The sequence below is a fragment of the Microtus pennsylvanicus genome, chromosome 9 (genome assembly GCF_037038515.1).
Source record: "Microtus pennsylvanicus isolate mMicPen1 chromosome 9, mMicPen1.hap1, whole genome shotgun sequence".
Classification (NCBI taxonomy): Eukaryota; Metazoa; Chordata; class Mammalia; order Rodentia; family Cricetidae; genus Microtus; species Microtus pennsylvanicus.
Window position 1 is genome coordinate 42,959,254 of NC_134587.1, and position 14,903 is coordinate 42,974,156.

The 14,903-nt window shown below is 53.6% G+C and overlaps 1 protein-coding gene across 5 annotated transcripts in view; it reads left to right on the top strand.

Annotated features, from left to right (window-relative positions):
• The window catches only part of Ralgds (ral guanine nucleotide dissociation stimulator), a 42,357-nt gene that overhangs the window by 19,375 nt on the left and 8,079 nt on the right, over positions 1-14,903 (top strand). Inside the window, exons 1-6 of one of the 5 annotated variants that reach the window (XM_075985580.1) lie at positions 2,445-2,728; positions 9,992-10,102; positions 11,639-11,832; positions 12,287-12,385; positions 13,119-13,312; positions 13,562-13,983. In XM_075985580.1, the coding sequence (XP_075841695.1) occupies positions 2,546-2,728; positions 9,992-10,102; positions 11,639-11,832; positions 12,287-12,385; positions 13,119-13,312; positions 13,562-13,983 (1,203 nt within the window). In that variant the 5' untranslated portion in view covers positions 2,445-2,545. Of the gene's footprint in view, positions 1-2,444; positions 2,729-9,991; positions 10,103-11,638; positions 11,833-12,286; positions 12,386-13,118; positions 13,313-13,561; positions 13,984-14,903 lie in introns of those variants that run through there. The other 4 variants (XM_075985581.1, XM_075985582.1, XM_075985584.1 and 1 more) reach the window with 4 other exon arrangements.

Genomic DNA, 14,903 nt, shown 5'->3' on the forward strand with positions numbered 1-14,903 from the left:
ATGGATTCAGCCATACAACTCATATGGTAACCCCATACCATAGTGGCAGCTAAGAAACAGTGTCCATGTCCAGCCAATGCCTTTAATCCCAGCACTTGGTGGGCAGAGGCAGGTGAATCTCTTAAGTTCCAGAGCTATGCAGTGAGACCCTATCTCTTACAACCAAATAAGAAAGGAAGGAAGGAAGGAAGGAAAGAAAGAAGCAATGTCCAGTGCCAACAATATGCAGTACTCTTCAGCTACCCGAGGTCAGCCTGCTCTGAAAATATTAAATGGACAGTTCTAGAAATAAAAATTAAATCTCTTGCTGTTCTGAGTACCTTTCATCTCTACACCCCGCCCAATGAGAAATCACCGCTTTGCCCGTCGTAGCCACACTAGACTGTACTTGCTGATCAGCCACTGGGTTACTGCACCAACCATTTTGGTATCACACAGAGTTTCCTGTTGTCCTTATTTCAGGATCCTGCTGGGCATCTTAGACTGCATTGACCTCAGGTAGGAGGGGAGTCTTTGTTAACAGTTGCTTTGTTTACAAACCCACACACTGGCTGGTGTCTCTTCTTTTTTGTGTACCCCCTCCATATTTGTTGGAAAAAGAAAAGCCTGTCTGCCTGTCCTGCAGGCTGTATTTCTGTAGGTTGTAGGCTGGCGGTCTGTCTAGTGTGTCCTTCTGACCTGTTGTTCCCCCAAGTGATGGTTAGGCTTAGGTGTGGGTTGTATTCTTTCGTGTCATGTCACATGCCGTCCTTACCCCCTCTTTTAGGATGGGCCTGCCCTTGGTAGCGTGGGGATGATCATGAGGGAAGCTTACCGGGCCTTGGGGAGTGCTTTGCATGCTGGGAAGCATCTCGCAAGTCATAGCCAGTGCTGAGGATGACAAGGATGTGATCCCTGCAGGGTCTAGGGCATCGGGCACACCGGGCACAGTGTGCTGTCTGCCAGCTTTCTTCTCTTCACAGAGGACATGAGGACATGAAAGAGAACCAGAGGAAGAAAGGGGTTGAGCTCTTGGGCCATGGGAGCTAGGTTTTCTGTGTATCTGTATGTTTGTCTGTGTGGCTATGTCTGTGTGTCTGCCTATCCATGTGTATGTTTGTATTTCTGTATCTACATGTATGGTACCCATGAGCAGGCTTTCCAAGAGGAAGGATGCAGCAGTGCAGAACAAGACAGAAAGGGAACCTGAACTTGGTAAAACAGGTGAACAGCAACCAGAAGGGCTGAGTAGATGGATGGGACCTCCACCTTTCTGTCAGTGGCCACCACATGCAATTAGTGAGACAGAAGCCAGTCCAGCTACCACGTGAGGCTGCAGTGTGATTAACTCCCAACTCCAGCCTCCTAGGGACTACCCCTTCCCTGCAACCTCTTTGAGGCTGGAAAGGTAGTGCCTCAGATCTAAGTATCAGAGAGAAGCTGTCCTTAGAAAAAGGTCAGTGGTCACAGGCAACAAAGCTGACCTGGTGCTGGGTCTTTGGCCCCAGGATTAGGGCTTAGGAGAAGCCCTCAGGAAGTCAGGCAGTTAGTGCCGCCCTGCAGGTCAGCAGCACAGCTGGTCTTCCCTGGAGGCAAGGCAAGGCCTCTGAGGCTTCTGAGCAGCCTCCATCTCAAGCCAAACCTGCTTATCTTTTTCTTAAACCAGCTTTATCACAGGACCCTGCTCATAAAAATACTTTAGGACAGTTTGAAAATTCAGAAAAATTTAAACCTTGGGGCTGGAGAGATGGCTCCAGAGTTAAGAGCACTTCCCGTTCTTCCAGAAGACCTGGGTTCAGTTACCAGCATCCATGTGGCTCACAGTGCCCCCTTTTGTTCCCCTCAGACACCAGGTACACCTGCAGTATACCCACATGAATGAAAAATAATCATACACATAAAGTAAGCTTTTTGAAAGTGTGATGGTGCATCCTTTAGTTCCAGCATTCAAGAGTTAGAAGCCGGTGGATCTCTGTGAGCTCCAGGACAGCCAGGGCTACACAGAGAGACCCTGTCCTGGAGAAAAAAAAAGTATACAGCCTCACCCAGAGGTAGCATTTCTTTTACACAGTAGGTCCCATCTAGTTTATGCATGTCTCCTCTCCCAGTAGAACTTGGGCTGGACACTCAACCCAATATTCAGGGTTACCCTTTCCCGTACTCTGGTATATGAGCACATAATCAGTGATCTCGTGACATCCTCTTGTCACACACTTGCAGGAAGTCATTTTCATTACCCATACTTTCCAGTTGAAGAAACTGAGGCTACAGAGCTAGGGGGTGTGGTAACTGGAATTCTTGGGAATTCCAGTTCTGACTTCAGCAAAACAGCATCAGGGGCACCACCCACACATCAGTCAGACAGCACGTGCACACGGTATCCGCAACTGATGACACGCCCCTTGGAGACCACGCCCCTTCCGCGGACCCCGCCCCCAGCTGACATCAGCGGGCCGGGCAGCGGGCACAGAGCGCAGGCAGCGCAGAGCTGCGCTGGGCCGGCCCTGCGCCCGCGCCGCCCTGGGTCTCGCGGCCCACCGGCCGCCCGAGCCACTGCGAGCCGTCCATGGTGCAGCGCATGTGGGCCGAGGCGGCCGGGCCCGTAGGGGGCGGCGAGTCGTTGTTTCCTGGCTCCCGGCGCAGCCGCAGCGTGTGGGACGCTGTGCGTCTAGAAGTGGGCGTCCCGGACAGCTGTCCGGTGGTGTTGCACAGCTTCACTCAGCTAGACCCGGATCTACCGCGCCTGGAGGTGGGTGAGCGGGAGTGGGGGTGGGGTTCCTTCCACAGAAATCTCCCTGCTGCACCAGCTCCGGGGCAGCAAGTTGGGCATCACAGCTTCCAGCACACCCTGAGCAGTAGTTAGCGACAAGAGCTGGATTTCCGTGTCCCCCTCAGTTCATCATGCCAGTGCCTGCTTCTACCCATCCCAAGTGTGACAGCCCCAATCTCTGCAATCAGGTTCAGGCAGACCGTTAGGCCTCTCCGCACTGTCATTGTTTACATGCCTGGTGCGTGAATGCTACAACCACAAGGGCCTGGCTTCATTTCACACCCTTGTTAATGGGACTGGGGACAAGAGGAGGCCACACAATACAGTGGGATCAGCCAATGGTTGGGTTGATATAGTCCTAGACTCCCCAGAGATGAGTGAGACCTCTGGGGCTTCTGGATAGCTACCACTGAGTCAGATATAGGTCTAATGATTCCCGAACATCAAGGCTGCTCAGAGGGGGCAGTTGAAAGAAGGGGGGGTAGGGGTGGAGACTGATCCCCAACTTGTGGAACCAGGTGTCAAGGTAGTGAGAGGACAGGGCTTCACTGAGGCCTGTGATTCATTTCTGCCTGATTAAAAAATGTGCCGACATCCTGACTTTGTAACGGAGTCTAGGCAGATTCAGAGAAAGGAGACCATTTGCCTTTATGTATGACAGGAGGTGGGGGTGATATGTGAGGGTAGGAGCTTGTTTCTAGCATGTCCTGGGCGGGGCCTCTGCCTCCCACCTCCAGTGTGCACCTGCCATCATGCCCAGAGGTAGTGCACTCCTGAGGCAGTCCCAAATCCTGCTCTGCCTAGAGAAGGCCTGGACAAAGCATACTTCTGTGCCCAACTTGGGAACTTTTGGTTAGGGAACCCCCAGGCCTGGAAGGCCTCCCAAGCTTGGCAGGTGTCCAAGCCAGGCATCTCATTCACCCAGTGGTCTCATCCTCATGGCGGCTGGGGAGGGACTCCAGGGAACATGGTGGTGGGCGGCCTGCCACAGCCCTGCGCTCATCTGGCTTTCATTATGTCTGGCAGAGCCCCAGGCTTTGTGTGCTGGAAGGGTCTGGCCTGATCACTCATGGAGGGGGCTCAGGCTTCTCTCTGGCTCTGGCTGTCTATACCCCTGAGAATTGCTTGGAGTGGCAGGGTGGAAAGTTCTGCCCCTGCACAGGTTGTTGCTATAGGTGCCTGCTCTGCCCTCCCTCTCCAGGCCTCCATGCTGTCCTGTCACTGTTTAGACATCAGAGGGGAAGCTTCTGGCTGTGGCAGGAAAACCAGGGTCCTGGCAGAAGAGGAGGCTGTAGCCGGAAACTGAACACAATGACCATTTAGCATTTGCCTGGGGGAGGGGGCAGGGAAGTCCCTCTCTGTTTTGCCAATAATTCCCTCCCATCCCCATCCTGGAGCTGATTTCCTGATGGCAGTCCCAGGTCCAGAAATGAAGCTGACCTGCTTAAGGTCTCTGGGTTCTCTGGAAAACACCAAACTGTCTCTGCTTTTCCTCTTCTGTCATTGTTTCCCCAGCCCTGGGGTTGCCAGATGTCCTCACACATCTGGGCATCTGCCTGCCATCTCAACTCTAAGTTAAGCCACTACTGACCTAGCTTGACCCTCCTCAGCCCGTGCTTTTTGGAGGTCATGAGGTCTATGCTCCTGCCACAGGCAGGCTTCGGCGCCAGCCTGGCAGGAGTGATTTGTGGCTCTGTAGCATTTACAGGCAGCAGGCCCTAGCACCATGTTCTTCCTGACTTTGACAGACCTCCAGTTTAGATGCCAGCGCCATCTGCTAAGAGTCTGGAGGGCAGAGAGGTGAAGTCCCTGACCTAGATAAGTATGCTTTCAGGAAGGGTCGTAGACAGGACTTCAGCACAAGCCGTGTTCTCTGGGATTGGGGATGGGGTGCCTGCTGCCTATAAGAGCTGGAAGCGGGACAAAGCAGAAATGGCTAGTGGACAGTAGAAGGCAGCAGAAGCTGGGGGCCCTGGTTGGGTGAGAGCTGGGAAAGCTTAGAGGAAGGTGAAAGTACTTTACATTTGGAGACCCTGAGGACAGTGGACCAGGAATTTAGAATAATAGCAGCCTAGGGCTAGGTGGAAGGGCCTGGGTTAAATAATTTGCATGCATTTTGTCCTGGGGGGGTAGGGCTATTAATAGCCCATTTGACAGATGAAACAACTAATTCGATTGCACAGAGTCAATAAGCAGTGAACTGCAGAGGCAGAGGCCAGACCGCCTTCTCACCGCGGCAGCTAGCCTGTGAAGCCTGCAGGTTGTGTGGGTTGGACACAGTGAAGTGGGGGTTCTCCTTCTGGACGGTCTGGTCTCTTGATCACACTGTGTGCAACTCTTAACTTACCCTAGGGTTCTTTTGTTCCTTTGGCACTGGAGACCCAGAGACGTAGGGAGGGGTGTGTGTGTGTATACACAAGATAATCTTTCAGAGGGACTTCCTGGCTGACTCTAAGAAGGCAGCCTCCAGGAACCTGAGGGGACTGGCCATCACTGCCGGGCCCCCAGGACCCCCGTGTCCCACTGTTGCTTTACTCAGAGACACAGTAGAGGATGAGGAGGCCCAGACCAGACTGGTACTGATCCTCTGCGCTGAGAGAGACCTGCTGGTCCGTTTCCTGGGAGTCCCAGGGCAGCTCTGGAGCAGGAGGAACCAGATTGCCAGCAGGGCAAGAATGGGGGCTGACTCTCAGTGAGGTGACCAGACAGTTTTCAGGTCTGTGGGTTGTGGAGGGGGTTCCAGAAGGCTGCACTCTGAAGGGTCTCAGTTTGCACCTGCCCTGGGGTTGAGCTTCTGTTATCCTCACAAGTGCTGTGTTATCAGGCATACACCCCAAGGAAGCCGCCCCCAGCACAGTGAGAGTGAGAGACTGAGATTGGTTGAGGCCCCGAGCAAACTCAGTTCTCTGGAGAAAGGACAGCCTGAGGGCTGCTCACTGAGCAGGGCACAGGGACCACAGAACTGCTGGGCCATGGGTGTTCTGTTAGCATTCTCCCCTCCCTTGAGTCTTTGCCTGCAGCTGTTGTCCTACCGCTGCACCTGCAGGAGTTCTGCCCTTCTAAGCCCAGAGGTGCAGAGCCTGAGCTCTGTGGTGAAGGCAGCTGTGCTCAAAGTCCCAGAGTTTCCTTCATCTGTAAATGGGCATAATGCTAGTTACTCTTGGAGTTCTGGAATGGACCAAATGGAGACAGATGACCTGACAAGTACAGTCCACAGAGCCTGGCAGTGACCACAGCTAGCTTTTCTGACCAAGCGACAAAGCCCAAGCCTTCTGGATGTCTGGGCTCCTGGGACATGTGGCCTGGCATTTGCAGCGTGGCATCACAGGCTTTTTCCCCAGGACATGAACTTAAGCCTTTGCTCAGAGGTGCAGGTGTGAAACTTGTTGTGTACCTGAGGAAGTCATTTCTGTCCCCAGTCCTCCCTATGACTAAAGCTGGACCCTGCCCTGGTGTTGTGCCTCTGATAGAAGCAGCAGCCAGCTCTGGGTGTGTCCCTCCAGGCCAGGGATCAAATCCTTGTCCTGGCTGCTGTTTCCTGGATCTGCCTGGATCTAGGCCTCTACCTGTCTCTACCTGGCTGTTCCTCTTCTTTTGGGCAGCATACTGGAAGAGTCGCATGCACTAAGTGTAAAAGGACTGGTAAAAGAGGTGCCCGAGTCAGCTGGACAGCATGGTCATGGTCTGTGGTGTGGGTCATCCCAGACCTGGCCAACAGTGGCCATTTTATGATAAGAGCCAGTTGCAAATGGACAGCAGGACCAGGTAGACAAAGCTGGGTTTACTGGGCAGAAGGGATGGATCTCCCCTCCCCATCTGAGCTTAGTTTTCTTTCCTAAAATGCTAATTTGACCAATAGCTGGATTCAGGCTGACAGGGAGGGCTCCTGGCGACTGAATCTGACTCTGGAAAAGCTCTGCACAGGCTGAACGCAGGGCTTTACAGCCTGAGGTCTTGATGCTCCCTTCCTGCCACGGCAACCAGACACCCACAGTCCCCAGCTGAGGCCGACCTCTGTGGCCTACAGGTTTGGGGATTACCTAGGGCTGCTATGAGGGTTTAGCATCTAGAGGACTCTAATACTTGATATTTTCATTATCCCTCTTCTACTGGGGCTCATGGTCTAAGAGCCAAACCAAGGCCTAGGTTTGAGGAGTCATGTACACTGTCTGTTTGGCCCCTCCCCTGGGCCTTGGTTTCTACCTCTAAAATGGGGAGAAGACAGCCTGAGATTGCTAACTAGCATGCGGACTGCTCTCTCCCTCTTCTGGAAGCTTCATTCAAGGTCCAGGACTCTGAGTGAGCTGCCATTTGGGTCCAGTAGTCCCAGGTGGGCCTCTGACAGGTGGTTCTCACAGGTCATCCGCTCAGGTGGTACACCACGTATTGTCTGCTACCCTTACTCGTCTGCAGCCCCCCCATCCTGTCACCTGTTAGCTGTTGCTGCTCTCCCAGCCCATGGCTCAGCCAAACTGGGGTTGAGATCCTTCCTGACATATGGTACATGGGTTTGGTCCTGTGGGTCCTGCGTGGCCAGAGCTATAGGAGGCCTGCAAGGGCCTGCTAGAGCCCTGAGGTGAACTAGTGACTCGGTGGCCCTGGGCAGGTGTAGAAATCACCCTGAAGGTTTAGAATCCCCCTGCACCACCAAGTAGGCTGAGCCTCTGTAAGCGCAGAGAGAAAATGTGATCCTGTGCTCTGAAATCTACCATGTCTGCCAAGGCCTGAAACAGAAGCAGCCACTGTCTGACTGGACACCCCACGACCAGCACTCTTCAGGGAGAGATGACAGGCCTGGAGTCCCCATGGGCCCCTTGCTGCTTACTGTTCTGGGCTTGGCCTGCAGCTCGCTCTCTCTTTTAGCTGGGCACACACATCCTGCTGGCTGCTACCCTGAGAACATTAATCGGGTGATACCACCCAGGCCATGTTTTCTCTCCCCATTCTGGGAGCTCTGGACTATGCTCAAGAGACAGTGATTGGGTGGGGGGCTGCTCACAGGACCCCCCAGGGATACTGTCACCCCCAAGTGACTGACCCAAGTGTATTACACATAGCTGCCAACTTTGTCCCAGGGCCCTGGGGGCCTTGCACATGCTGGGGGGAGGATGATCCTCCTTAAGGACACAGCCAACCATGTGGCATTCCTTCCTCGGAGCTCGGAGGCTTCCTGGATGCCTGCCGCAGGCGGACAGGCAGGCAAACACTTTTGCTGTATCAGCTGTTCACTAGGCCAGCTTACCCCTCTTCTCCCTGGTCTGCCTGAGTTATCCCGCCATGTGCTACAAAGGTAGCCCAAGGTCCCTGCCCTTCCAGCCTTAGGGAGGATCTTTAGACTGGGGAGAGGGGCTCTTCTCTGCTTCTTTCTAACCAGGCCGGCGGCATCTGTCTTCCCTGGGGGTCTGGCAAAGGTGCCCACATTCAGCATTGTAGGGTGGGCTGGTTCATTTCTGCTGTGGTTGCTTTAAGGAAATGGAGCAGTTCCCATCTGTGTGACAGGGTATCGACTCCCCAGAGGAAGGCGTGTAAGACTCTCGGTGCCTGTCAGCACCCCCCTCACCCAGCTGGCAGAATGTCCCCCCTCAGGTGGGGGAAGGGTACAGGGATCACATGACACTCCCACAGGGCCCAGGCCAGCTGCTGGACTGTCAGCTGGAGCCCAGGGCTGAGAAAGGACTTGCTTTTGAGCCCTGCTCGAGCATGGCCGCTGTGCTACTTGCATCCAGCTTCTTCGGGTTTGCCTGGCCAGGCAGGGTACATTTCTGTCCATTGAGCACCAATAAAAAACTTACTGTACTGGGCTCCTTGGGCTGAAGTCCAGTGTTGTGTGGTGGGAGAGGGAGTTTCATGTGTGAGACCCTGACTTCCTGCTGCTGGCCACCTGGGTGTTTAGGACACTGACACCAGATGTGGCCAGACTCCTTAGGAAAGGCAGACTCTCCCAGCCTTGACTACCAAGAACCTCTGAGGAGGCACAGTGGGTGGTGCAGGGCCACGGTCTCCTTTATGTCTTCTGAAAGACTTTCTAGATTCAGGCCAGGGGTGAGCTGATGACAATGTCGCTGGTCTCTTAAGGCTGTGGGCCAGAATTGCTGAGGTATGTGAACCTTCTTATTACATACTGACTTCCAGGAAATAGACTTGGCCTTGTTTCCAGAGAAGATAGACAGCCGTGAGCCTAGTGTGGTGGCCATGGCTTTACTCTTGGTTCAAAGCCTAGAGTAGGAGGTCAGAAGATCCAAAAGTTGTTTCCAGGCTTCCCAGAGCCTGTGAGGATGGATGGCAGACACGAGAGCTCAGGTGTAGCCCATATCACACTGGCCCCCAGAAGGGTCAGCGGTGGGACTCTGGGTAGGTAAGCACTTTGGCCAGAGTCCTCTGGGCACCACAGCGAACCTTATGGTTCACATAGGGTGTGGGGGCAGTAACTCGTACCTGCTAGCCCCTCTCTGAGCTCTGAGAGGTTGGTTTATTTACCCTCCATCCCAGCTATAGCCCTTCCCTGGACCACAGGAGTTGAAGAGATATTGGGGTATCGGGAAGCATGTTTACTTTCTGTTTGGGGCTCTGAGAAGCAGACACATGACCCCCTCCTTTCTCAACTAGACCTCATGATTTGGGCTTTTGTGGAACCCCAGCATTGTTGCTCTTCCCCATTCACGTGAGAAAGAACAGCCAGCCGGGAAGTCCCGTGTTGCCCAAGAGGTCTCAGCAGCATGAATGAGCAGAAGGGGAAGGAAGCAGTCAGATGCGGCCTGCGTTTGCACCTTCCTAGACCCGTGTTGCTGACTTTAGGGCTGAGCTAGGAGAAACTGCCTGATGCTGCCGAGTCAAGCAGGAACCTCAGACTAGACAGAGATGAGGGCGAAGGTGACCCCAGGCCTTGGGCTCTGGGGCTAGGTTTTACTGAGGGCCAATGGCACCTGTGACCATGTTAGGACTTTGGGATGGGGACTTTGCCATATGCAACAAGACAGTTTGACTTGGATCAGTTACTCCTGCCACAACCTCCCCTTACCCTTCTGCAAAATGGCTGGATAACAATACCTGTCTTAGAGGGAGAATAGGGGTGTGATCCAGGACTAGGCAGGAGCAGGTACCTGAAGTGTTGGTCTTTGGTGGGAAGGGGAGTCCTGGGCTCTCCATTAACTTCACACTGGAGGTCTCGGAGCTGCTGTCTGTGTCATCCCCCTGCATCAGACCCTGATAACCTGGTCCGGCTGCTGGCCCATGTCTTTCCAGAGCTCTACGCAGGAGATTGGGGAGGAGCTGATCAACGGGGTCATCTACTCCATCTCCCTGCGCAAGGTTCAGCTACACCAGGGAGCCACCAAAGGCCAGCGCTGGCTAGGGGTGAGTAACGAGAGGAGACCCTCCCCACCTCTCTCCTTCCCTCCCCCAACCCAAAGTCCAACCCGTGCAGAAAGGCCCTGCTGACTTACCTACCTACAAGTGAGAGACACCATTGGCGTTGTTTCGTATTTCCCATAAGGCCATGCATACTTGAATATTTTGCCTGGTTTAAATACTTGTCTCCAGATGTCAGTCCTACACCTTCCTCCTAGTCCTATAAATCCTCACATAGTAGGGCTGCCCTCTGTCCCCAGGGAATAGAAGTTCAGGCTTTGTACATTGTCTTAGCTAGGATTACTATTGCTGTGAAGAACCACCATGACCACAAACAAGCTGGGAGGAAAAGGTTTATTTGACTTATGCTTCTACATCCATATCCATTACTAAAGGAAGTCAGGGCAGCAGCTCAAACAGGGCAGGAACCTGCCATCAGGAGCTGATGCCGAGGCTATAGAGGGGCACTGCTTACTGGCTTGCTCAGCCTGCTTTCTTATAGAACCTAGGACCACCAACAGAGGGATGGCACCACCCACAGTGGACTGGGTCCTGCCACATTAATCACCAATTAAAAAAGTGTCCTACAGGGGCTGGAGAAATGGCTCAGAGGTTAAGAGCACTGCCTGCTCTTCCAAAGGTCCTGAGTTCAATTCCCAGCAACCACATGATGGCTCACAACCATCTGTAATGAAATCTGGTGCCCTCTTCTGGCCTGCAGGCATACATGCAGACAGAATATTGTAAACAAAATAAATAAATAAATTTTAAAAAAAGTGTCCTACAGGCTTGTCTATGGCACTGTTTTAGGGAGACGTTGTCTCAATAGGGTCTCCTCGTCTAAGATGACTCTAGGCTGTGTCAAGCTGACAAAATTAGCGAGCGTGTATACACTTCTGAAACTTGCTGTCTCCGAACACACCTCGTGGGCCCCCTGAGCTCAGCAGCTCGGCCTGACCTAGCCCCATAACACTCCAGAAGAAAAACCTGCTGCCACAGCTGTTGAGCGTCATTGCTGTTGTCCCAACAGGATTCTTCTCTGATCACTGAGCTTCCTCAGGGAATGCTCTAGGTCCTGATAAGGCCAATCCCTGACTCTGGAGTGAGCCTGTTTTCCCACTTCTAGGATGGGCTGTTCAGTTTGGACACCCCCCCCCTCCAGTATGTTAGATACTCTTGTCACTCACCTAAAAAACTACCCTGAAGCGCTCCACGCCTCATATTTTACTTTAAAATCTGAGACCCTGCCAGGTGGTGGTGGCACACACCTTTAATCCCAACAGAGGCAGGCGGAGTTCTGTGAGTTAGAGGCCAGCCTGGTCTACAGAGTAAGTTCCAGGACGGCCAAGGCTGTTACTCAAAGAAACCCTGTCTTGAAAAGAAAAAAGAAAAGAAAATCCAAGACCCTTTGCCAGAGACCCTCTTTTCCCAGCTTTGGCCACATTGTACTGCAGGTGTGTAGGAGGTGATCTGAGTTCCAGCCTCCAGCTTTCCTGAGACCACAGCCCTGCCTCTGACTGTGTCCTTCCCTTGTCCACCCAGTGTGAGAATGAGTCGGCCCTGAACCTCTACGAGACCTGCAAGGTGCGCACGGTGAAGGCTGGCACTCTGGAGAAGCTGGTGGAGCACCTGGTGCCTGCTTTCCAGGGCAGTGACCTCTCCTACGTCACCGTCTTCCTGTGTACCTACAGAGCCTTCACCACCACTCAGCAGGTGCTGGACCTGCTGTTCAAGAGGTGAGCACCAGCTCCAGACCCAGGGCACCCTTCCTCTTGGCTGGGTCTTGAGAATACCTTGTTGTCCCTGCGAGCCCCAGTTTGATGGTAAACATTCTCATAGACTGTTGTCAGGACTGAATTAGCTGGATCCTGGCAGTGCCACCCCAGTCTGAGCTGTCAAGGCCCGTGTGGGTCTTATATATATGGCTATCCTTTCTTCCATTGAGAAGCCATTTCACCTGAGTCTCAGACTAAACAGTTCCCCACTTAGAAAGGAGGGGAACCTTGACCTGGATATACACAGGCCCTGTGGTAACCGACTGAGAGGCCCTGGGTCTGCCGAGGTGTCCGAGTGTATAAAACATGTGCAGCCGTGTTGCCAGGCACTTGTCTGTGGCAAGAGCAGAGAGTCCCTGCCTCCCTGAGGTCCCTTCCCATCAGGGAGTTGGCCAGTAACACTAGGCATCATAAGCAGGTACGGTAGATGTGACGCCCTCACGGCCTCCTCTAGATATGGCTGCATCCTCCCGTACTCCAGTGAGGATGGTGGACCGCAGGACCAACTCAAAAAGTAAGTGGACTTTGGGTCAAGAGGGGGGAGGTTTGGGGAACAGGGCTGAGCTAACCATAGGTCCCACACTTCCGATTCATGCTGGTGGGCTGAGGTCTAAGGCTCCTCCTGCAGCAGGAAGAAGACAGAGTTCAGGGTGGAACTAAGCATTCAAGGAGCAGAGAGGACGGTGTGTGCGTGTATGTGTGTGTGTGTGTGTGTGTGTGTGTGTGTGAGAGAGAGAGAGAGAGAGAGAGAGAGAGAGAGAGAGAGAGAGAGAGAGAGAGAGAGGTGCGCATATGGGGTACCATTCAGAACCAGCTACTACGGGAATTCTTCCTAGCACAGCCTAGCTTGATAGACACTCAGCTTCACTCCTTGGTAAGGGGTTCAAAGAACAAACCATGTGCCTCAGGAAAACACAGCCCACACGTGGCTCACAAAGAATAGGTACTGAGGTAGTCCCAGTCACTGGTTAAGGTTCCTTGAATGCCGGGTAAGAGGATAAGCCCTTCCTGAATTTGCATTCAGGCAGAGTTGAACAGGAGTAGGGGCGTTCCCCTAAAGAGCCTGGAGAACTGTCATCCTGTTGATGATCAGTCTCCTATGGGAATTCTCTGTAGCCTCTATCTCGTTCCTTGGCATGCCACAGTCAGGACAGCCAAAGGAGACTTGTGGGTGGAAGCACACCACAGGGGTGCTGTGGGAGGGTGGGAGGAGAGGCCATGCCTCTGACTCTGTTGCCTGTCCCCAGTGCCATCTCCTCCATTCTGGGCACCTGGCTGGACCAATACTCAGAGGATTTCTGTCAACCTCCGGACTTTCCCTGCCTCAAGCAGCTGGTGGCTTATGTGCAGCTCAACATGCCAGGCTCAGACCTGGAGCGCCGTGCTCACCTTCTTCTGGCCCAGCTGGAGGATCTGGAGCCCAGCGAGGCTGAGCCTGAGGGTGAGGAGACGGGGGAAGCTACACAGAGCCTGGTCGGAGGGGCCAGTACTAGTTCCCACCACAGAGAGACTCCAGGACTGGTACTGGGCCAGGAGCTAGAATGCGCCTGGGACCAGCAGGCGGTGTACTGTGACCTGGGTCAACATCTTGTTGGGGGGACAGGTGCCTGTCTCTCTGACAGGCAGTGGTACTCTGTCCTTGGAAATGCTCTGGGCAAGGCACCCATGTTGGACATCTTTTCTCCTGCAGCCCTGTCCCCAGCTCCAGTGCTGTCTCTGAAACCAGCTTCCCAGCTTGAGCCAGCTCCAGCACTGCTTCTGGCATCCAGCCAGGGTTTGGCACCAGAGCCAGCGCCAGAGCCAGTACCAGCTTCTGAGCCAGATCCATCCCTAGGACTAGCACTGGCATCCAGACCGGTGGTGGCACCAGCTTCTGAGCTGGAACCAGCTCTAGTGCCACCGCTAGAGCCTGAGCTGTCCCTCGGACCTGCTCTGGAGCTGGAGCCGGCTCTGTCACAGGCCCTGGAGCTGGAGCCAGCTGCTGTGCCTGCTCCTGCACTACAGCCTTCCTGGTCTTTGCTGGGAGCCACAGAGAATGGATTAGATGAGAAGCCGCACCTCCTGCTATTCCCTCCAGATCTGGTGGCTGAGCAGTTTACGCTGATGGACGCTGTGAGTGACTCAGTGGGGTAGGGCAAGGCTGACTTCCTTTTATATTCTGCTGTCTAGACCTGTTTTCTGGTTCAGAGCCTGTGCCCCCAGGGCGAATCCCAGCTCCACTGTTAACAAACACGTGAATAGGACACATTACTTAATCCCAAGTAATTCCCCCTGCTTGGTGGTCATGAAGTACATGCATTGTGCACTTGAGCATGTGCGCACACACACTACACACTTAAGGATTTGGAGCAGATAGGAAGTGTGGTGGGCCTGACCTCTTAGGGATGGAGGCATGCTCACCAAGATACCCATAGGCCCTTGGGCCACCCCCCTGGAATCCTATCTAGCCTCAGCACTTAGGAAGTGCTACCTATGTATTGGAGACAGACAGACAGAGGACAGACTGTAACCGATGTGTTCACTGGGGAGGGGGCAGCAGATGCTCTCTGAGATGAGCAGGCATGAGCCACTGGTATGTGCCCCTGCCTTCTCCCCATCATAGTTCCTACTCTCAGAGGTGTAGTAATAGGAGCGGCGGGCTGCGTTCCCGGCACCCGGCCACCCCCACGGCTAGCTTTACCCGAAAGAATTACACGGAAACTGTATTCTTTTAAACACGCTTGGCCCATTTCTATCTAGCCTCTTCTAGGCTAGCTCTCGCATCTGGACTAGCCCATTTCTAATAATCTGCTGTAGCCCACGAGCTGGCTTACCAGGAATGATCTTAACCTGCGTCTTTCTGGAGTGGGAGAATCATGGCAACTCCCTGACTCAGCTTCTTTCTCCCAGCCTTCTGTTTTGTTTACTCAGCCTACCTAAGGGTTGGCCTATCAAATGGGTCTAGGCAGCTTCTTTATTAATAAGAAATCACTCCCACATCACAGAGGTCAGGTGGAGAGGTAAGGGTCCCACGGGGCTCATCCTCACTCTCT